Genomic DNA, 22078 nt, shown 5'->3' with positions numbered 1-22078 from the left:
GTTCTCCAGTGACACAAAGGACTGATGTGAACAGGACCACAAGACCCTGGTGCTTTTGAGGCTTGGAGATTTTTGTTTGTTTGTTTTACACGTTAAACACCATTTCTAGCCCTGGGAGCAGGCTGGGGTGTGACAACCCAGGGATCCCCAAGACCGTCGTGCTGAGATGCTGAGGGTGGGTGGCGGACATTCAAGGTTGATGTATGCGATGAATCGTGTGGGTGAGCCAGCGGGGATGGACAGAGCCCGTCAGGTCCTGTTTTAACAGTGAGAGACAGTGACTGGTGCAGAAATCAAATCCCATTTTCCTCCCTGAATTAGCATGGCAGGGGATCTATGCTGGCAGCTACAGGGGAGCAGCCGGGTCGCAGCTCCAGCACGGCACAGCTGAGGCAGGCTATAAATTCTGCAAGGCTCTTATGTAAAGGCTTTCGGGAAGGGGGTGGCAGAAACCAACTGTGCTCAGAGGGTGACTCTGACATTCGTTAACCCTTTGGTTCACAGAAAGCCATTTATTCCCATCACCAGTACCCGTGGGGCTGGGGGAAGCGGGGAAGCGGGCAGATGTCCTTCTGCCTGGCCCTGCATCCCTTTGCTCCCCACTCCAGAGTCAGCCTCTGCGCCCAGGACCATGTTCCCAATTGTGTTTGTGCCTTGGGAGGAAAACCCAGCTGGAAGAAAGAGGGGAGTTCAAAAATGCCTAGGGTCACTTGGGGCAGGGCGGACACCCTCTTTCCTCCGCTCCATCGGCCCCTCTCTGCTCTCTGTGGGATGTGGTAGTGTAGGAGCCCTCTCCAAGCATTTTCCTACTTCACTGACTCACTGCATCTGCTTTAAAACCCAGCCCAGAGCCATCTCTTCAATCAGGCTGCCCTTGCAAGCAGCACTTTCCTTCAGATACCCATTACATGCTCCAGCCTCGAGGCCGGAGGCAGCGTGCATGAAAGATGCGGCACAAATCCCTGGCGTAGCACACGAGGAAGGTGTTTTCCCCACATCCCAGCTTGCTTGGATTGCTTTGCTGGGCCTGAGAGGTCGGAAAGAAAAGGGCTGGGACACCTCTGCCGGAGCCAGCGTTTCCCAGCCATGGGAAGGGACAGAGCATCGTTCCCTGCCACGTGCCTGGGCCAGCGACCAGAGGGGAGAGCACTCCAGTCTTTGGGGTGGTCCGGGCTGCTCCAGGCTTGCCTGTGCCGCACTGGAAGGTTTTCTGGCAAAAAGCAGGAATTAAGGGTTAGCCTGGTACACTATCTGCCACAGCAGCCTGTCGGCACCAGCTCTTGGTTGCCACAGAGGTTTGGGTTTGAATGTGAATTAGCTGGGTTTTATATCCGTAAATCCCCCGTGTTTTATCCACAGAGGGATTTTGCTTCTCAGGGACGTGGGAAGGAAACACCGACTCCGTTATGTTGGGGATGTCGGCACCCGGGGCACCCGCCTGCAGGTTGGCAGCCCAGCCATCCCCTGCCCTGGAGGGTTGTGCGTTGGAAAGAGTTCACTTCCAGTCAAGCATTTCAATGGGTCTGATCTGCTTTAATATTCAAACCGGTGGCTTTAAAAATAAAAAAAAAAACACAAATGCTGCCCATTTATATTCCCCTCACAGCTGTGCTTGCAGCATGGCTGGGGTATGAATGGACGCATTCCTCTTACCCACGGCTTATCTCCGCAGAGCAACCTCCGCTCTCCGACCCGCTTTGGCTTCAAAGCTTTCCACTCTCCGGGCTCAGGGCTGGAATCCGACAGTGTCAGCACAGACCTGGCTTGGAGCTCTTAGTATCTTAGAGCTGAGAGTCTTCTTCTCATCCTCCCCACCCCCAGCTCATCCTGCCTGCGGCTCCCTCCCTCCTGGGAAGCCCCTTCCAGCCGGCAGATCCCTCCCCATCCCGCCACACATGCATGCAGCAAACTGGAGTTACCAGCTCCAGCCTGCCGCAGCATTTGCTGCCGCTTAGGAAAAAACCTCATTTACTCAATTGAAGCTTCTCTGTTGATTTAATTAATGCAAATTGAGACATGTGTTAAAACCTCCTTGTAATTACCGCAACACTGTCATGGTGTGGGGTTTTTTTCCCTTTTTCTTGTATTTTTAAGGAAAATAGTAAGGCCTGGATTCACAACAGCTTCCGAAGGTCCACGGCCCTGCAAGCTGAACACAGTGTGTGCAGTGAGAACCGCACGAGCTCTAGTAGAGGAGCTCAGTGTCTGGCCGTGGGCTGTGATACCAGCCCCGAAGACCAGCGCAGATGCAGGCGCAGGGCTGACCCCGCTCCCAACCCAAACCCGGGCAGCACCCTCTTGAGCAGAGTTCCTTAGATTCCTTTGATTGGTGAGTATATGCTTGTTTTTATGTTGATTTTTCTATTGGCAAATCAAAACTTCGCTCTGGGTGAAGTTCTGAAGAAAAATCGAGTTTCTTAATCTCCAAAGGGAATTGTTCTCATCTAGTGCATCAGCTTCCAGGCCGTCTTGAGCGGAAAACCCCAGATGCTCGCAGTCAGGAGAGATTCAGCTCAACTTTGCCATCTTCCCAAGCACCAGTTCCTCCCACGCTGGGTTACAGGGCAGGACCAGGGCTCTGCTGGGCAGACAGACCCTTCGGATCCGGCGCAGGGCACGTGCTTGCTGGCTTCGAGGTGTGATGCTGCAGGGCTGGGCTGCAGGTGTGATGCTTGCTGAGTTCCTTGGCCTTCAAAATACAATGCCGCAGGCCAAGAGGGCTCCTGTTCGCCCAGCCAGCAGCATCGAGGGTATTTTGAGAGCACAAGTGTTTTTTTGATAGTTTTCACTCTGCAGCAGAAGCCCCATTTCAGGCTGGAGCGGTCTGTTGCTGACCCTGGAGATGATTCCTGAATAAACAGGGGAAAAAGGGACTGAGAAGGGAAATGGAGGTGCTGGAGGAGAGAAAGGGCTGTGTGAGGTCTCTCCAGTTCCAGGCTATTCTGAAAAAGCCCCTGAAACAGATTGGAGGGATCGGGTTTGGTCAATATCCAGATTTTCTCCATTTTAGGAAGGACAGGCTGAGCTCAGCCCTGCGGATGCCAGCTCGTGCTTTGCACCCCAGCGTGGTGGGGGGGGAGAGTGGGGGGGGGCTGGGCAAGGTGGGGACCCCAAATATCCCACGTCCTCTTTTTAACTCTTTGGCTTACGTCTTCACCCCGGACCGGGGTGCGTGTAGGTGCTGAGGCTGTCAACACCCCTCTCTGGGTGACATGGTGGCACCGGACCCCCCCAATCCACCAGCTTCAGGCTGCCTTTGCCTCCTCGCGCTGATAGCAACTCTCTAACGACATTCATCACGCAAGGCCTGGGTTGGGATTTTTGTGGGGGGGTTGGTTTTTTTTTATAATTAAAATAAAGCACTTAATGTTGGCAATTGCAACATAAGGGTGTCTCTCCGGGTATTGATTTTAGTGTACAGCAGCAGTTTGCTGGTTTATTGCATAAAAGACAGAGATGTGTCTTTCCTCCAGAAAGGCTGGCTTTGTTTGCCTGTTCTCACAGCTGCAGTGGATGTGTTTGGTCTTTTTTCTTTTAATATATATATTGACCTATTATGAACTCAAATTACTGGGAGGAAAAGGGATCAAAGAGCACTGAGCAAATATTAAGTGCAGGTATTGTTTCCACGCTAGTATTGCTGAGCTACAGGCAGTGGGTGAAAAGCCAGCGGGAGGGAGTGGGAATTAACCCATTTTGATGCAGAATTGTCAGTGGAGATGGGAGGGGAACTGCTTATTGTCCTGAGAGGTTCTAAAGGGTGAAAGCATAGATCTGGACCTCTTCAAAGTCGAAAGGTACCATAAAAAACCCCCCAGACTTCTTTCCTTGGCTCACAAATCCTGTGGGAAGAGGCAGGTTTTATTCTGCCCACAGTGTCTGACGGATCTCGTCCATAAACAGCACCTATAGTTAATGCCATGGAAAAATTAGCTGTGGTTGTTGCACTGGGCAGGTCAGGATCTCCTGCATTAGCTGAGCGTGGGGTGGATGCAAGGAGAGGGGGGACGCTTCAAAATCCTGCCTTTTGATCTGAATGCACTTGAGAATTGCAAACCCACCTGCTCCCCAAGCAGCAGATCTCTCTGAAAAATAAGTAAAACCTGTTACCATTTGGCCGCGTACCGATTTTGTCAGTGAAACAGCTTTGATAGCAAGCAGCCCGAGAGCTCTGCATTGAGCATTATTTTCAAATTTGCTCTTAGTGGGAACAGGCTCAGTCTGGGGGCTGTTACAAGCTCATTCATATTGTTTATTTGACATTGGGAAAGTCGTATTCCTTTAAGAGGATTTCCATCCCTGAACTCCTCCCATTGTGACACTTCCAAGCTGCATTTTGTCTTGAAAGGGTGGGAGTATTTTTAACTATATCACGCCGGGGAAGTATTAATAGCACAATAGGCTTGCTGAGCTGCTGGTAGAGCTGAATCCATATTTTAAATTCAAACAACTAATTAGGAACTGGGGAATAATTAGTGCTATACCCAGCTTTTCTTTCCCCTCACTCCATTTTCAAAGAGCCAAAGCAAATGTCTTTACTGGAATCTTCTATAGCTGTTGAATATTTTATGGCTTTCCAATGTATTGCTATTCCATGTGGTTGTCAAAATCACGTTGTCTCCTTTGCTCTATCCCAGCTGAAATGGCTGACTCTGACACTTTTGAAATCTAATTAGTGCATCTCCTGTTGGCTCACACGCAAAAAACCCCAACCCATAAACCCTTTCTTCGTGCTTCTCTCCCAGCCACTCGCTATCGCTCTGTGCAGCGTAGTTATTTTTGAACCCTCGGCAGTGAGTTGTTTACGGGCTTCCTTGAATAGCAAAGCTCTTGGTGCTCCATATGGGAAATGCAAATTTGTGGACTCTGGTTAGGAGCAGAAAGGGAAAAGCAGCGAGGATGCAGAGAAATGGGTCGAGGCTCCAGGCTCAGTTGGGAGCTATGGGACCAAGGAGGGGGGAAAGCAATGTGAGGAGATCTCCGGGCCAGCTTTCATTGTGTGTTTCTGGACATAGTGGAGGTGGAAGCCAGCAGCCACATAGATTTGTCCTTGTATTTGGCAGGTAGCTGCTGGGAGAGCACAACTGCACATTAGCGTCTTGGAGGATCTGCTGGTGCCGTGAAGAAAACAACCAGCTCTGAAATTGTACCCACTGTTGGGAGTGGCTGTGATAGCTCTCCCTCGTGTGAAGTCTCTGGTCTCTAATAATAGTTGGGCTTGTGCTGAAGCCTTTTCCTCGCTCTTGCCTCTCCCCAGCCATCTGTTTTCAAGAAACTTGTGGAATTCATGTCACTGAGCTCTTATCCATATTTATCGGAGGGGCAGAGGCTGGCTTACAAAGCTAAAAGCTGGGAGAGAAGACTAGTCAGAGATATAGAAGTAGTTTGATCATGTAAAACTTAAGAAAATGATCTTAGGAAACAAAGAATGAAAAGCACGCCAGAAGATCTACCAGCAGGCTGGGAAGGGAACTCTGCTGTTCCTTTGCCCAGGCTGGATCAAAGGCAGACCTTACTATTTAGGAGAAAGACCAGATCTCGTTCAGCATCCTGGTTGCGGTCAGGATGAAGGTGCCCATGTGTCGGTACCGCAGTCACTGCCATTACTTTAGGGGGTGTCGCCATTTCAGTGTGTTGGAGAATTTTTTGCAAGGACAGCAGAGTGCTTGTGGGGCCTTTGTCTTTACTTCATTAGCAGCTTAGATTATTTTTCTACTCTGGAGCCTTGTCAGCCCTCATCACCATAGTATTTGGATATCATGCAATACAGTCCTATGACTGCATTTGTAGAGGTGGGTGTGACATTTCAGGGTTATATTGCCCCAATATCAAAGCAATTAATTTATATTTGCATCTCTCTTGCTGCAGGCACAATCGCCATCTGTGGTGAGTGCTTTTACTTGCCTCATTTTGTGGAGGAATTAAGTGAGTTTGAGTGAATTTCTCAAAACACAAACTAGCAATGCAAGCCAGGCGCTCCATCCGATTTGAAAAAATTAAATCATTTTGAATAGCACATTGGCAAGTCCAAATTTGTTCCGAAGGGAACACTTTCTTTAATGGTGTTTTTCAGCATAAATATAGTATCAGCCTAAACACCTCCAGTAAACAAATACAAATTACCTTAAATATTTCTTGCCTGTGGAAAAGCTTTCATTGTGAGGGAGACAGTCCCTAAAAGTCTTGTTTTATTCTTCAATTCCGTGGACTCCTCGGCTGCATTTGGATTAAAATGTATTTTTATCTGAAGATCAGTGAGACCTTTGCAACCACTAATTTTCCTTGCGAGACCTTTGTCGGGCAGCAGCATGTCAGTACTGAAGATGGGTAAGCTGCAGTGTGGAGAAAAATTTGCTGAGGGTTAATACAAAGACAGAGAAACACGGATAGAAAGAAATCTTGTAGCCCTTCTTTCTACCTCTGAGAACAAGTTTATTTTAAATTACTGTCTCTTCTAGCAGGTTATTTATTAAATCACTTAAACAAATTGACTTGGGTCAAATAGTGTATTGGATTTCTAGTTTTAAAATGAACTTTGCTAATGCAGTGACTGTTACCAGTCTTAGCAAATGCTTGCTAATATTACTTACCAAGGTGCTTTAAAACATCCTCTGATTAACAAATAAGCTGTCAGTCCATCCACCGCAAATGCTTAAGGGTGGCAATTTAATACTCAGGAAGCACATTTTCTTATTGGAGATTAAATATTTTTGCAAGTTAAAAGAGCTGCCGTGGGCTGAGTTGTCACCTAATTATGTCAGTCTCTTTGTGGAATATTTTGATAAGCACATCAGAGGAGATGCTTTAATCTTTATGCTAAATCTGATCACGTCACGTCCTAAATTCACACGTACAAGGAGTCCTCCTGATGAGACCTTGACTTATCTGTTCCACTGAGAGCAGAGCGTGTTGAACCAAAGCTGAGGGGCCTCGTGTTTTGCCTGTGCTGAGAATGAGCCCCCCTTGAGCAACCGGTGGGCAGTTACAGCTGTGGCTGCAAGTTGCTGCTGTGGTGAGAAGTGGGTACGGATACCACCGGCTCGGATGCGTCATAGCCACTGACCCTCAGAGTAGGTCGTATTCCTAATTTATAGAGCCTTTGTCCCTTTCTACTCCGGGAATAGCTTCAGCAGATTCGGCTGTGGTCCTTTATTTTCCTCAAGATGCACAAATTCATCTGGCTGATGTGGTTAGATTTGGGCTTGAAATGGTATCTTCCTTCTTGAACCCTATTTTGGGGCTAAATAGTGACATGTTGGAGGAAATTTCTCATACTGCTGCTTGCTCTTTTTTTGGAAAAACTGGAATTATAGCAAAAAGCTTTTGTTGATGATAAGGAATCCAGTAGACAAAAACTACCACAGCCACATGCTGCCAGGCTCGACGAAAGAAGAGTCTGTTTAGAATTGCAGTAAATGTGTCGATAAACACAAATCAAATGCAAATTAAATAAAAGCTTTTCATATACTCCATTCTCCTTGAGATCAGACAAAAATAAATGCCACATAAACAAATGGGTTTTATGAAATGTTCCAAAAATAAAACCACTCTTGCAAAGAGGCCAAAAATGAGATCGTCTCCATGTCTTTCCAGCTGCTAGGAGCTGTTATTTCTCTTTGTATCACAATAATACTCAAAGATTTTGGTTTAAATTGAAACCAGTTGTGGCAGGTAGGGTAAAGGGGTTGCTAAAGAGTCTCAACCCAAGTGCCACAGCATGGAAAATGCCAGAGCTGAGAACAGAGCACGAATCTGCTTCCCAGCTCAGTGCCTCTTGTCAATAAACCTGTGTTGCCTCTTACATAGGAGAGTTCTTATCTGAAAGAAATATCTTTGGCTTTAAAGCCAATCTGCAAAGGAAGGTAAGTTACATTCAGGTCTTTTTTTTTTCCTCTCTCTTTTTTTTTTTCCTGTGAGAAGCCCAGGAAATAAGATGGAAAGCGCTGAGAACAGACGCTGCATGACTCGTAGTTTTATCTCAGCCTGCATCCCTTCTTCAAAAGCAGTAAATGATATTTCATCATCATCTCTCCAGGGGGTGAGGACTGACTAAAGGCAGTCACACAGGTACCAAACAAAAAGCCCCAAGCCCAGGAAGCCTTGTTTCCTCTGGGAAATCCTGAGATCATCCCAGGATAAGCTCATTGATTTTACTAAAAAGCATTAATATTAAAGCATCCAACACACTGTTGATCTACATGGGTGATAATTAATAAATGATAAAGTAAAACACAGGCTGATGGCATGATCTCTTGGCTGCTTTGTCTTCCAGCAACATTTGATGCAATTTAATCCAAGCACTCAAGATGTTTCATTTAAAAACATGTGTGTTGTATGTGATACCTATGTATATACTGCTGGTATTGAGCCAGGAACCCCATGAATGTACCAGGCGTGACCCTGAACGGCCAAGCAGCCAAACCATTTTGAATCTGAATTCCCTTCAATCCCACAAAAAGGTTCTACCATGCTGCTGGAAAATGGCTCTTCCCATGCCCAGCGAGCCACTCCGGCAGAAACCTCTCCCAATTCTAGCAGCTCGGTGGCTGGATGTGGTTTCCATGGAAATAGACATCAGATCAGCAAAAAACAGGGCAAGTGTTTAAAATAATCTCTGTTTTGAAAGCTTTATGCATTTCTGTCACAATATTAACCTTCCTCAAGGTAGGATTTTTTTTTTTTTTTTGGTGCAAAATCCTTGGTTTTAAGAGTGTGCACAACAAGGGTGGGTCCCCTCAGAAAAGGCCTTTCTTTTTCCGGTATTTAGGGTACGGACACTGCTGTGCTGGGCTTGCATTGTAGCAGAAGATTGTGCTGTTCTCTGGCCATCTGCCTTTTGTGCCTAGTGACTCTTGGTGTAACTCAAGTGACTGTAGCATGGAAACTACCACAGGAATTGTACAGAAGTCATTTGTACGGAACATGTGAAAATGCAGCCAGTTCATTTAAAGCACGTTTGGGAGCGAACCACTTATCTACGCTTGGCAATAGCGTTGTCTTGAGAAGGGAACTGCTCACAATGCAGCCCTTAGGACAAGAATGGATTGTCTTTGCACAGCCATTATGTACATACTATGGAATCTGCATGAACGATGGCTTTTCTGGATGTGATTTGACTTGCTGGTGCCACCCTAAAGGAGAGGGTGGCCATGTGGCTGTCCACCAAAACACACTGCCAGGGGCTGTGGGGCCAGCGCGTTGTCAGACCCACAGATCCTCTTTGGGGTTGGCCTGTGGGGGCTGTGACCCTGAGGTGACCAAAGGAACACCACGGTCATCTTGGTGATGACCGAGAGCCCTGAGTTTATTGTGGCCCTGAGATAACCAGCTGGCCCTGAGGTGACCATGCCCTCATGACCATGGCCCCGAGATGACTGTGGCCCCAAGGTAAGTGGTGATGACCCTGAGGTGACCATTGGTCTTGAGGTGATCAAGGGCCCTGAGGTAGGTGACCATGGCCCTGAGGTAAGTTGCCATGGCCTTGAGGTGAGCATAGTCCTGAGGTGACCAAAAGCCCTGAGGTAGGTGACCATGGCCCTGAGGTGACCATAGCCCCAAGGTGAGTGGCCATGGCCATGAGGTGACCGTGGCCCCGAGATAAGTGGCCATAGCCCTGAGGTGACCATGGCCCTGAGGTAAGTGGCCATGGCCATGAGGTGACCATGGCCCCGAGGTAAGTGGCCATGGCCCTGAGGTGATCGTGGCCCTGAGGAAAGTTACCGTGGCCTTGGGGTGAGCATAGTCCTGAAGTGACCGAAAGCCCTGAGGTAAGGTGACCATGGCCCTGAGGTGACTGTGGTCCTGAGGTGACCATGGCCCCGAGGTAAGTGGCCATGGCCCTGAGGTGACCATGGCCCTGAGGTGATCGTGGCCCTGAGGAAAGTTACCGTGGCCTTGGGGTGAGCATAGTCCTGAAGTGACCGAAAGCCCTGAGGTAAGGTGACCATGGCCCTGAGGTGACTGTGGTCCTGAGGTGACCATGGCCCCGAGGTAAGTGGCCATGGCCCTGAGGTGACCATGGCCCTGAGGTGATCGTGGCCCTGAGGAAAGTTACCGTGGCCTTGGGGTGAGCATAGTCCTGAAGTGACCGAAAGCCCTGAGGTAAGGTGACCATGGCCCTGAGGTGACTGTGGTCCTGAGGTGACCATGGCCCCGAGGTAAGTGGCCATGGCCATGAGCTGACCATGGTCCTGAGGTGACCGTGGCCCTGAGGTGAGTGGCCATGGCCATCAGGTGACCGTGGTCCTGAGGTGACCATGGCCCTGAGATGAGTGGCCATGGCCATGAGGTGACCATGGTCCTGAGGTAAGTTACCATGGCCTTGAGATGAGCATAGTCTTGAGGTGACCGAAAGCCCTGAGGTAGGTGCCTGTGGCCCTGAGGTGACCATGGCCCCAAGGTAAGTGGCCATGGCCATGAGGTGACCATGGCCCTGAGGTGACCGTGGCCCTGAGGTAAGTTGCCACGGCCATGGTGTGACTGTGGTCCTGAGGTGACCATGGCCCTGAGGTCAGTGGCCAGCCCCGAGGCGACCATCTGAACCACGGCTCCGCTCCCACCAAACGCCCCCGAGGTGAACGGGCGACGCTGACCAAACGAGGCCACCGCACCACAGCCCCGCTCCTCCCCACCACCCGGGGGTGGGAGACAAAGGGAGTCCCGCCGCCCTCCGGCTGCGGGCGGAGAGGGCGGCGCGGGAACGCACGGCCCCGGGGGGGCCCGCGGAGACGAGGGGCGTCGCGGCGAGGTCCCGCACCCTCCACCCGGGCCCCACCGGGCCGCGGGGGTCGCCTCCCCTCGCCGCCACCGCCCGCCCTTGGCGGACTACGTCTCCCGGCATGCAGCCGAGGGGGGGAGGCGGGGGGGGAAGGCGGCCAGGAAAACGGGGGAGGGGGGCTGCGCGCCCCCCCTCGCCCCCCCCCGGCGGGCGGCACGTGCCGCCGCGCTCGGCCAATGGAGGCGGGGCGGGGCGGGTCACGTGCCATTGTTTGGCGCTTTTGTGCGCGGCGGGGCGGGCGGGAGCGGAGTGTGGCTGGAGCGGCGGAGCGGGCAGGTGGGTGCGTGGCGGCGGCGGTGGGGGCTGCGGGTCACCCGGGATTGGGGTGGGTGTCCGCGATCTTTCGGGTGGTGGAGTAAGGCGGGGGTGATGGTTCATGGAAGTCCGGTGTTCCCGTGGGGATGGGCGGCGGCGGCGGTAGTACCGTAGCCGAGGGGGGTCTGAGGATGGGTGTCAGGGCGAGGGGGGTCGCCGGCTGCTCCGCAGCTGTTTGCGGGCGCTTGGGGAGGGGGTCCCGCCCTTGTCTCCTTTGTCCCTTCTCCTCGCGGGGGTCGCGTCCCCGCCCGCCGCCCGCTTCTCGGGCGTCGCGGTGACAAAGGGAAGGGAGACAATGGGCGGGGGGGCGTCTCTAGCCCACCCCACCCCCCCAAATCCCGCTGGGGAAGGGGGTGTCTATTGTCCCGGGAGCGGGCGACGCTCTGCGAGGGGCGACGCCCTACTCGCGGTAGCGGCGCCCCCTCCCCTCCCTGACAGGACCCCGCCATTGTTAGTGGGGAAGGGGCGGCGCCCGGCCGATCGCGCCCCGACGCCATCGAGCTCGGAGACCCGCCGTTGAGCCCCCGAGCGACCGTGGGGCGACGGTCCCGTTTCTTTCCTTCCCCCCCCACCCAGCTTCGCCCCAGTCCCTTCCCTTTCCCCTTCACCCCGGGGTAGAGGCGGGGGCCCGCACCTGCGGCGGGGGGCGGCAGGTGCCCGGATGTTACCGTTGGCCCCGCCCTCCCTCGAGCCCCCCGCGCGCGCGGGCGGGCGCGCGCGCTCTCTCGCGCTTTTCTTCCCTCCCTCCCTCCCCGGCGGTTTGAATTCGGTGCGGTTAGGAAGGCGCGTGCGGAGAAGGGGCGGGGCCTGCGCCCGGCCGCGCGACGGCCTCGGCGCTTATTGGTTGGTGGCGGGAGGGGGCGGTACCTCTGGGGGCAGGGTGGGTGCGCGGTCCCAGCGCCGCCCGGTCGGGCGGCGCTGGGACCGCGCACCCACCCTGCCCCCGCTTCATTTTCGGTTTAAAACCTGGGGGGGGGGAAATCCCCCTTTTGGGGTTTTTAGAGCGCTTTGTGGCTTTTTAAAAAAATTTATTACGTCCCTTTTTAACAAGGGATGCTGGGCAGCGTGTGTGCTCCCTGTCTGTCGTGATGTGCAGCATCTGGCCTCAGCTGCACAAATAAAATCGAACTTTAAATGAACTCGATGCACACGTTTAAGATCCTCTGGTAGCAGCGGGAATCCTGGCTGTACTGTCCTGTTGTGTGCCATATTTTAATTCAGAGAGGTGTATCTGCTATGTGCAGTATTGGTGAAATATCCGTAGCCCTGTAAGCTGCTGAGTTAATGGTAAAATGGGAGTCTTTGCATATCTTATTTACGGTGGAGTAAAACAGGGACTGAAAATGCCCGACCGTACAGTAGTACACACAGATCCTGCAACACCAATAATAGAGAACCTCTCTGCTGTTCCTAGCCAATGTACATCAGCCACAGCCCCACAGGCTGACTGGAATTACTGACAGCAGTAACCTACCTGACTGTCTTTTGTTCAGCAGGCCTAATTATGCTTAGCAATTTTTATTAGGAGTTGGAAGAAATGACATTCATGTACTTACTGTTCAAAGGCGTGTCTCTTTGTTATCTAGGAATCCAACCGATTGAAGTTCTCCCAGAGTTGGCTTCTGGAGTCATATTTTCTTGGTCATGGCTACTTCTGGTATGTAGTATTATGTACTAAATGCTCTTGTGTCTTTTTTTCTCTTAATTTCCTCAGAAAGAATTTAAAAATCTAATATAGTAAAATAAACTGTCATCACCAAGCTTTTCTCCCATCTCTAGGCTGCTTTTGGAGAAGCTGTTAAAACTGGGTGCTTGTGAAAACATACTGAAAGCCCTCTCAGACTAGGCTGTTAGCAGATGGGCTTCAGCTCATCTGCATGCCATCTGCTCAGTTAACAGAACTGACTATCATCTAGACATCTTGGTGATCAAAACTGGTGTGCTGGTACAACTGACACCGTGCAGGGCTGACGTGCCTGTTGATGGGTGTTTGAAGAGAGAACGCTGGCTTACATATTTCTTTGAAAACTGGTTTCTTTTCTTGGCTATGTCAGGTCTTAGGCAAACACCTTGAAACTCATCCTCAGACTTCTCGTTGGAGAAAGAGGGGGTTTTTTTGTTTGGTTTTTTTGGGGTTTTTTTGTTTTTACATTTGAAGTACTGATAAGATTGTTTTCAGGACCCTGGATATTAAAGGCTAAAATAAAATGTCAGGCACTTGGGTGATGCACTATCAAGGAAGAATTGCAAACAGAATTGCCTGCAACATTTTTGAATGGTGTTGCTGCTGCTTAAAACAAAACTATCAGCTCAGATGCTAACTGTCTCCTTAAGTGAGCTTTGTGGCATTGGATTTTTGAAGGCTATTGTTCAAGTTACCTAAGCCAGTTCCTGGCTTAAAGTACTGTTTGTTTAGGTTTTTTTCCCATGTTCCTAGATATTCAAGTGAAGGAACTGGAAAAGCGTGCCTCTGGGCAGGCATTTGAGCTGATACTCAGTCCCCGCTCAAAAGAAGCAGTTCCAGAATTCCCTCTTTCTCCCCCAAAGAAGAAGGATGTGTCATTGGAAGAGATTCAGAAGAAGTTGGAAGCAGCAGAAGAGAGACGTAAGGTAAATTTGAAACAGCTTAAGTAAGCTCTGTTGTGTGTGGTTTTTTTTAAATTGTTCCTTGGGATAAGTGATTAGCAGTCTATTATGGTAAACGGAATATTAATTGAGCTTTGTTGGAATCTCTGGGGCTCCTATGAACCTTTGTTATGGTCTGCAAGGCCATAGCTTTGTTCCCAAAGTGACCTTGAATGGTCACTTGAAAAACTGGGAGAAAACGTTTAGTTGAGAGGGGATGCTCTTTCAGGATGGAGTTGTTTTTCTTGTCTTTAACATCATACAGATTCATTTTCTCCTAGAAAATGTAGTGCTGAATCTGTAATGAGAAGGTTTGTGAATATGTCTGACTTGATATAAGATCTTGCTGTTGAGATGTAGCTTGAAGCCCTTGACCGTGCAGAGGCTTACTAGTTGAAGTGCAGCCTCCTGTGTGACCTGAATCACATTCTGAGAAGCGAGAATCTTCTAGGAAAGATCTGTCAATGTTAATGTAAAAAAAAAAAAAAACCAACCGCCATATTCTTTTTTTCCAGAAAAATCCCATTTAACAAGACTTGCAAGTAATGACAGAAACTTAACTTTCCTGGTAGTTTGTAATGGTGAAAATGTGGGTTATGTGGGTGGGGGAAGCACCAGGGAGCTCTGTCCTGCATCACGATGTTATGCTGTTCTCCAGTAAAATAGCAGAAAATCTCTTCTCTGGGGAGTTGTGGGCAACTCGACTGTAGTTGTCTCTGTAGTTCATCTGTTTTATGTTCAAAGCATGCATCCTCTGTTTTGTTAGTCTCATGAAGCAGAAGTCTTGAAGCAGCTAGCTGAGAAGCGGGAGCATGAAAAAGAGGTGCTTCAGAAAGCAATTGAAGAAAACAACAACTTCAGCAAAATGGCAGAGGAGAAGCTGACCCACAAAATGGAAGCTAACAAAGAAAACCGCGAGGCACAAATGGCTGCTAAACTGGAACGCTTGAGGGAGAAGGTGGGTGTAGAGTCCCCGTTCCCCTTTGGGACAGAGTTTATCCATGCTCCTTACTGTGAAAACTGGCTAAATAAAGCCAAGTGACTGGCCAAGTGAGGGGGGGTACTATGAGTAGATGGGACATCCTTGGGAGTTCTGTGATGGTCTGATCTTGAAAAATTATCTGCAAAAGAATTTGCAGAAATCCTCCTCTTGGGGGAGAGGGGATGGATGGAGCTACAGCAATGTCTCACTCTTCTCTTAGCAAGCTTCATCCTGTAGCCCCTTCAGTAACCCGGAGTCACAGGTTCCTGCTGTGAGCTGGGGGGTGGGAAGCAAGCTGGGGCTTGCTGTGCCAGCCCGGAGCCCTGCCTGTCTGTGCCTGGGCAGCTAACTGCTTCCCTGCTGTTGTCTTTCAGGACAAGCATATTGAGGAGGTTCGAAAGAACAAAGAAGGCAAAGACCCCGGTGAGGCTGAAACTGACTGACTTCATTCTGGAAACTGACTCTCTCCCCCTCCTCTAAATATCCAAAGACTGTACTGGCCAGTGGTTTTATCTTTGTTTTTTTTTAAGTTTCTAGAAACTGATGTAGAACTGTAAAATTAGATCCAAACTGTACACTTTCTTTGGGGGCTAGAGGGGAGACTTTACATGTTTCACTTTTCTAAAGTGTTGTCTTTCCAGTGTAGCTATCTTCTTGTTGCATCCTTTTCTACTCCAGGGCGCTTGCTACTGGGTTGATGGCTAGTACTGTATCAGCTCTGTAAGACATTTGTGAAAGGAATATGTAGATTACTGTTCCATGCTGAATATCTGTTACACTTCAAAAATCTGACTCTGTCCCAGTCTGCTAAAATACTGCTGTAACTGAGTGACTAAATAAAGCTGCACAGTGCTGTTATCATGAGAATTACTTCTAAAAGTGACATGAGAAACAAAATCAGTTGGCTGAGGTCTGCAACAGGCATCTTATCCGGTGCTGGGTGGAAAGGTCTGCAGCAGCACTTTTCCTTACATCCATGGGCATGCTGCGTGACTGCCTTTTCCCCTAGAGCACACTCATTGTCTTAATTTTACAATCAGAGCTTTGTTTTGACACCTCAGCAGTTGTCAGCTGTTGTGTCTTTTTGTTAAAAAGAGTTCAGAACCACCTCCCTTTGGACACTGAGACTTCAACAAACAAGTCCTTGTTACCACATGACTCTGATCTGAGCCTTTTTTTGGTAAGGGTTTCTAGAAGATGACTTGTGCTATTGAATGGTGACTTGTGTACCACTTCTGCAGTGTCAGAAACCTGTTCTGTGCTGGGATCGTGAGCCTCCCCAAATTGAAAATGTCACTGTGGATAAGAATTACTCTGCTGCAGATGTGTTGGGATAGTACACTGTGCCACAGGGTGAGTCTGAAGATAAACTCCTGCCCACAATGAGATGTGTATCATCTATGGTATTTCTGGGGTGTGCGAAATGGATACAACTGTGCTTGTGCTCTGAGGAAAGATGCTTATTAGGTGGATTGGGTACAAAGTTGCTGTGCTGTATGGGTATGTTAAAAAAAAAAAAAAACAACAAAAAAACCCAACAAACCCAAACCCTTCCTCTAAGGACATCCACAGGTACTCGTGCTACTCTGCAGCAAAGACAAGGTTGCAATCGGGGTGTGTGAACAGCCACCCAACTTACTCAGTATAAACACTGTTCTGAAGTATTTCACTTCAGTAAGTGCGTTCCCTCAGAGGGAGAAAGCTTTGGGTTTCACAGCTCCTGTTAATGTCAAACACGCAGTAGCACTGGTCTTGGGGAGGCACACTTGGTCCTGTCTTCCCCCTTTTGTGTCCTTGATCTTGAGGCTTGGCTACCAGGTTTGTTTTCAGGTGAACTCCACACCTGGGGCATCTGGCACTGCCTGGGTGACAGACTTGCATCTTCTGAGGATGGAAGAGCTGGTAGGGAATTTTTTTTTTTTAGGGGCTAATTGAGTCCTGGACCACTTGACCTGTCTTCTGGGGTTTGCTAAGGAAGGAACCTCAGTTTAGAAAGCTTTCATGCATCATATTAACCACTTTTGATTGCATCAGAGTTGTACTTAACCAAAAGCTGATATTACGTTGTTTGAGTGAAAGAACAGCAGTGAGATAAAGCCAGGCTTCGTGCACAGGAAGGCTGCGATCAGATCCTTTCCCTGAAGGGTTTTCAGAAGTGTTATGATACTTCATCATTTAAGGTAAGAGAGACTGTACTTCTACCTGTTGGGGAGCAACCACCCATCTGCAGTGGGGTCATAGTGTGGTTTGGGGGTTTTTAATGGCGTATCAACGTTGTGTAAGACGAGAGCAGGGGATGTGGGTCAGGATCCACCTGGGAAGGTGGTGAGGACAGGGGAATACAGAGCTGCGCTTTGAGACCTGCTACATAACGTGGTTAGGAAAGATGCCGAGTGTCTCTAGTACCACAAAATGGAGGCTTAAGTGATCACTGGTTCAGTTCCCATAGACAAGATCAGCCATAATTAGCAATCAAAAAAAATTGGCTCTTCATTTTAATGTATTTCTATACCTGCTGAGAAAGGACCAAGTGTCCCAAATACTGTGTGTGGGTTTTCCCCATCTTCTCAAGGGGTGGGGAAGGAGGATGACAGCACTGCTAAACCCCGAATGGTGTTAAGAGCAGAGAGAGACGTTAAATGTGAGTTTTTGACTTGCCAAAGCTGTCAGATCGCAGCTCGGGGCCTTCTGTTCCCTTGTCTCAGTTCTGTTTTATGTGGCTGCCTGTGTTATTCTTAACTGGAGCTTAACGCCCGGGGCCTGAGCTGGGTCTGGTTCCTCTGGGAGCTGCGGGGGGCGAGGGAGGGGAATGAGATCGGAGGCATGCAGATAGCGAGAGGGTGGTAATGATCTGAGAACGGAGTAAGGGGAGGGGGGAAACTAGCATGGAGGAGATGGTGCTCAGGCAGGAAAACAGTAATGCCCTCTCTGGTAGGGAAAGCTGGACTATGGACAGGTTGCTTTAAAAAAAAAAAAAAAAAAAAGAAAGAAAAGAAAGGACAAAAAAGCAGCTCTGCAGCTGTATTTCCTAGGCTGGGCAGCCTAGCCCGCGGTAGCAGGTTACAAAATAAGCGCTGGCCCTTGTCACAGGTGCGGTGGGGGCAATGGGAGAAGTAACGATTCAAACCAGCTTTTGGGGATGGCAGGGGGGTCGGGACAGAACCCCCACCGGTTTCCTTCATCTCCCCATCTGAGACAGGTCAGTCATTGAGGAGAGAAGCCCAACCCGGATGGAAAACGGCGCATCCTCCGTGCGCTGCCGCCTCCCGGAGCCGGGGACCCTGCCCGGCGGAGCCGCGGGGGGGGTAAGCGGGCACGGGGGGGGACGACGAGCCGCGGCAGCCGCCGGTGTTGAAGCCGGGGGGGGGGGCGGTGCGGAGGTGCAGCCCGGTCCGGCGGGGAGGGGAGCTGCGGTGGGCTCAGCAAGTGCCTTGGTGGGAAGCGGGGGGGGGGGGGGGGTGTCCCGGGCAGCAGGTCCTGTAGGGGCACCGGGAGGGGAGGTCAGGGTGCAGGGCCCCAGCGATCCTGACCTCCAGCTGCACCCGTGTCCTGAAATACCACCACCACCACCCCCCCCCGGGAAAAAAAAAAATATTCCGGGAGGGGCGGGGATCGGTCCCTGGCTGCCCCGGAAGGGGTTTTGGCAGGGCTGGTGCTGCTGTTCTGCGGCGAGGGAGGAGAGGCTGCCCGGGTGTGGGGGCTCGGTGAGCCTGTGCTGAGAAGGAACAGATAGATCTTCACTTAAAAGAAACGTTATTTGTGCTCTAGAAGGCTAAATATAGATGTAGGTACGGGAGCAAACAGGCGTGTCAGCAGCTGGGGGCTGAGTCTGTATCATTAAGAAAAAATTCAGCAGGATGGGTGGATGCTGCTTGAGAAAAGAAACGCTCTGTAGGATGTAACAGGTAATGCTATCTACGCCTCGTAGGTATGTGGAGGTTGTTATTCAGGGTACAAGCCGGATTAATGATTTCCAGCACTGCGCAGGATGTGCGGCGTTTGTAACTGAGCGTTGCTCAAGGCTTCATAGCTGGGAAGAGCTTTGCAAATGAAGTCCTGCTGCAACAAGTTTCGGAGGACCTGATGTAAACACCGCTCCCTTTCCTGCCTCGTGCTTGGCCGCTCTGAACGCAGCTTTTCCCGCTGCTTTTGCTGCAGCGTTTCCCTGAGCAGAACCAGGGGTGACTTTCCCATAGGAATTTGTCTTCTGGCAGCCGTGAGAGGGGTCGGACACGGTCTGGAGGTGAGCCCCCTCCCCATGTACCCAGGTGTCTTCATGGGCAGCAGCAGCCCTGGCACAGAGGCAAGTTCTCCGAGCGGCAGAAGGGCAGTGTTTTCTTCCAAACCGCCCATTGAATTTTGGTCAAAACAGCTTAACCTTGGAAGTTCTGCTTTTGCCCACATCTCCCCGGCAGGACTCGAGGCTGTTTCGGTTCAGTGCAGCAGCCGCAAGTGCGGAAGAGGTTTATGAAGTTAATTTTTCACTGGCTGCCTGTGCATGTTGCAGTGTTACAGGAAGGTTTAGGAGGCCAAGCGAGGGTCAGGATTGCCCTCTGTGAGATACTGCCCTGAGCCAGGTAAGTTGTTTTTGGTGTGGGGCCTCTTTAACCAGGTGAGGTGGGGAAAAAAAACACTCAAGAGGGAAGCTGAGCAGCAAACAGCCAGTTTTTATCTGTGTCTGTGTTCCTCAGCTTCAGGAAGGCATGAGTTACAAACCTCTCTACTCCATTTTGATTAGGAAATTACAGAGGTTTTTAAAATAAACAGTTCCAACCCCTCCTCCTCCTGTTCCCAAACTTTGAAGAGCTCTTCCTGTCTGAGCTGTCCCTGAAATGACTAGCTTGCCAGGAGTTGAGGCGTAAATCAGCACTGCAGCTGGACAGGAGTTGGGCTGTTTTCTTCAGAACTTGTCTGAGCAAGAGCAGGTAAAGAGGGGGGAAATCTCATTTTGAGCATGTTCTGTTCAATATGTTTTTAAGGCTGCCGTGACAAGGCAGAACAAGCCAGTAAGGCTGCCTTTATCTTGGTGAGGACAGCAGCTTCAAAACTGTAAATATGGAAGCGCTTGCTCGCAAAGATTACGCTGCTGGACCTTGGTGATGCAACAGGATGAACTTACTTGAGCTGCGTTGTTTTTGTGCAAAGCCACGTGGAAAATCAGGAGCTGAAAAAAGACAGTAAAAACTTGAAACACAGAAGTTGTGTCTTCTGTTACTGGTGTTATTTATGTTCTCAGATGCACCCCTTGTGAGGCAGAGCAGGTTACCTCGCCGCTTGTGGGAACGCGGCTCGTTGTTATTACAAATATAGATTACAAAGATAGATACTGCAGACAGTTTAAAAGGGGGAAACTCCGGGCTGCTCCTGGAGAGGGAAGTTTGTTTAGGATGTTTAGTTTGTTTAGCAGTTCCCAAACTGCTGGGAAGGGGTGAGCTAGGAACTGATGTGTCCTGGTGTGTTAATTATTGTGTCAATTAACCCTGTACTGGTGTCCTCTACCTCTGTACTCCTCCAGACAGTCTGTTGCTTGTGCAGCATGGGGCACTCCAGGGGTTCTTAAATCTCCCTTCAGCCTCCTTCCTATTACTATTTTTGGTGATTCTTTTATTTCAGCTATAATGAGGCCGTCCTCCAGTCACATGTGATTTTACATATCTTTGAAAAAAAAACCAAAACCAGACAAAGCATTTAAACGGCCCCTGCTTGTTGATTTGGGTTGGTTTTTCTTTTTTTTTTCTGGTAAAGTCACTATTAAACCCCACAGCAAAACTTTCTTTCCATCCCAAAGGTTGTTCTGTGCGGTGGTGTCCTGGAGTTTGGCTGCATCATGGCAACGGTCATCACCGAAAAGCTTAGCCGCCTCTTCGTTAATGTGCGGCAGGTCCCTCAGCTGATGGTCCCCCTCTCCCCTTCCACCGTCAGCAGCTCGGAGGTGCCAAAGGTCTTCTGGAAACCCTACATCCACACCGGCTACCGGCCGGTGCAGCAGACCTGGTGCTATTACTTCTCAACGCTCTTCCAGCAGCACAACGAGGCCATCAACGTCTGGACCCATCTGGTGGCAGCACTGATCCTGCTGCTGCGGTTCCAGCAGCTCTCGCATCGGGTGGATTTTGGGCAGGACCTGCACGCCCAACCCCTCCTCATCATCATCGTTGCGTCCATCACCTACCTGACGTTCAGCACCCTCGCTCACCTTCTGCAGGCCAAATCTGAGTTCTGGCACTACAGCTTCTTCTTCATGGATTACGTGGGGGTCGCCATTTACCAGTACGGCAGTGCTCTGGTACACTACTACTACGCTATCGAGCCAAGCTGGCACGAGAAGATCAAGGGGTTTTACGTGCCGGCAGCTGTCCTGTTAGCGTGGCTGTCCTGCGCCGGTTCCTGCTATGCCAAGTACCGGTACCACCAGTCCGCTCGCCTTCTGAGCAGGCTCTGCCAGGAGCTGCCCTCCAGCCTGGCGTACATGCTGGACATCAGCCCCGTGGTCCACCGCATCTACACCACGCCGCCCTCTGAGCAGGCTGACCCGGCCCTTCTGTACCACAAATGCCAGGTGCTGTTTTTCCTCATCGGTGCCTTTTTTTTCTCACACCCTTACCCTGAGAAGTGGTTCCCTGGGAAATGTCACTTTTTTGGGCAGAGCCATCAGATTTTTCACGTGTGCCTGGTACTCTGCACGCTGGCGCAGATCGAGGCGGTGGTGTTGGACTATGAATCCAGGCGACAGATCTATTCCACTCTTCAGGGTGATTTGGCGCATAACTTCTCTGCCCTGTGCCTCTTCACTGTGACCTGCTCTGTCCTCACAGCTGCTTACATGGCCCGGAAGGTGAAGAACAAGTTGAGCTTCAAGGAAGAGTAAGAGCCCTGAAGGAGAAGCAGGTGACCTTACCTGAATGGTTCATCTCCAGCCAGCTGTGGTGATGCTGGCACAAATCTGGCCACAAACTTTGAAGAGAAAAGGAATGAAATGCTTCAGGAACTAGTGGTCTCTATAGGGAGGGAAAGTGAGAGCTGCATTTTATGCTTTTTTAATTCAGAATTAGTTCCACCTCGCTTTTAAAATGGTACACTGGTTTAATTCACATGTCTGAATAAACAGTGGGAACAAAATGTTGCTAGTGCTGCAGCTGTGTACTCTTAACAGTGGTGGGCTGGGAAAGGTTCTTGGAAGCTACCAGGTCTCAAAGCAAAAAGTAAGGAGCTGCCATCTGGCCCCCCATTAGCAGTGGCAGAGTCTAACCTGTGGAGACAGACTGAGGTGAGCTTGTATAAACCACAAAGAAGGGTAAAACATTTATTTAATATCATTTCAGGCCCCTTTTATATGGCTTAGGGAGTTGTACAGAGCTATCTGTGCAGTGAGAGGACCC

The 22078-nt window shown here is 50.1% G+C and overlaps 2 protein-coding genes and 1 long non-coding RNA gene across 8 annotated transcripts; all 3 read left to right on the top strand.

Annotated features, from left to right (window-relative positions):
• The first annotated feature begins 1589 nt into the window (after positions 1-1589).
• On the top strand, positions 1590-3376 carry LOC138689215 (uncharacterized). Of its 2 annotated transcripts, none has more exons than XR_011328050.1 (2): positions 1590-2329; positions 2457-3376. It is a non-coding gene; the product is annotated as an uncharacterized lncRNA (long non-coding RNA). The 2 variants fall into 2 exon arrangements; XR_011328051.1 differs by having other exon boundaries at positions 2449-3376.
• Positions 3377-10965: 7589 nt separating this feature from the next.
• Positions 10966-15566, top strand: STMN1 (stathmin 1). Its single transcript, XM_069803188.1, has 5 exons — positions 10966-11053; positions 12679-12749; positions 13530-13702; positions 14484-14675; positions 15074-15566. Exons 2-5 carry the CDS (start codon positions 12737-12739, stop codon positions 15140-15142), a joined length of 447 nt encoding a protein of 148 aa, XP_069659289.1. The 5' UTR covers positions 10966-11053; positions 12679-12736; the 3' UTR covers positions 15143-15566.
• Positions 15567-15802: 236 nt separating this feature from the next.
• Positions 15803-21818, top strand: PAQR7 (progestin and adipoQ receptor family member 7). 5 transcript variants are annotated; one of them, XM_069803181.1, is made up of 4 exons: positions 15803-16052; positions 16624-16879; positions 17899-18004; positions 20488-21818. In XM_069803181.1, exons 2-4 carry the CDS (start codon positions 16860-16862, stop codon positions 21565-21567), a joined length of 1206 nt encoding a protein of 401 aa, XP_069659282.1. In that variant the 5' UTR covers positions 15803-16052; positions 16624-16859; the 3' UTR covers positions 21568-21818. The 5 variants fall into 5 exon arrangements, with proteins under 5 accessions (XP_069659282.1, XP_069659286.1, XP_069659284.1 ...); XM_069803185.1 differs by lacking the exons at positions 15803-16052; positions 17899-18004 and having other exon boundaries at positions 16317-16879; XM_069803183.1 differs by lacking the exons at positions 15803-16052; positions 16624-16879; positions 17899-18004 and adding an exon at positions 17730-17898.
• Positions 21819-22078: the final 260 nt, after the last annotated feature.

The sequence above is a fragment of the Haliaeetus albicilla genome, chromosome 16 (genome assembly GCF_947461875.1).
Source record: "Haliaeetus albicilla chromosome 16, bHalAlb1.1, whole genome shotgun sequence".
NCBI lineage: Eukaryota > Metazoa > Chordata > Aves > Accipitriformes > Accipitridae > Haliaeetus > Haliaeetus albicilla.
The sequence above is the reverse complement of the archived record's forward strand: the minus strand, read 5'-3'. Positions and strand labels throughout refer to the sequence as shown.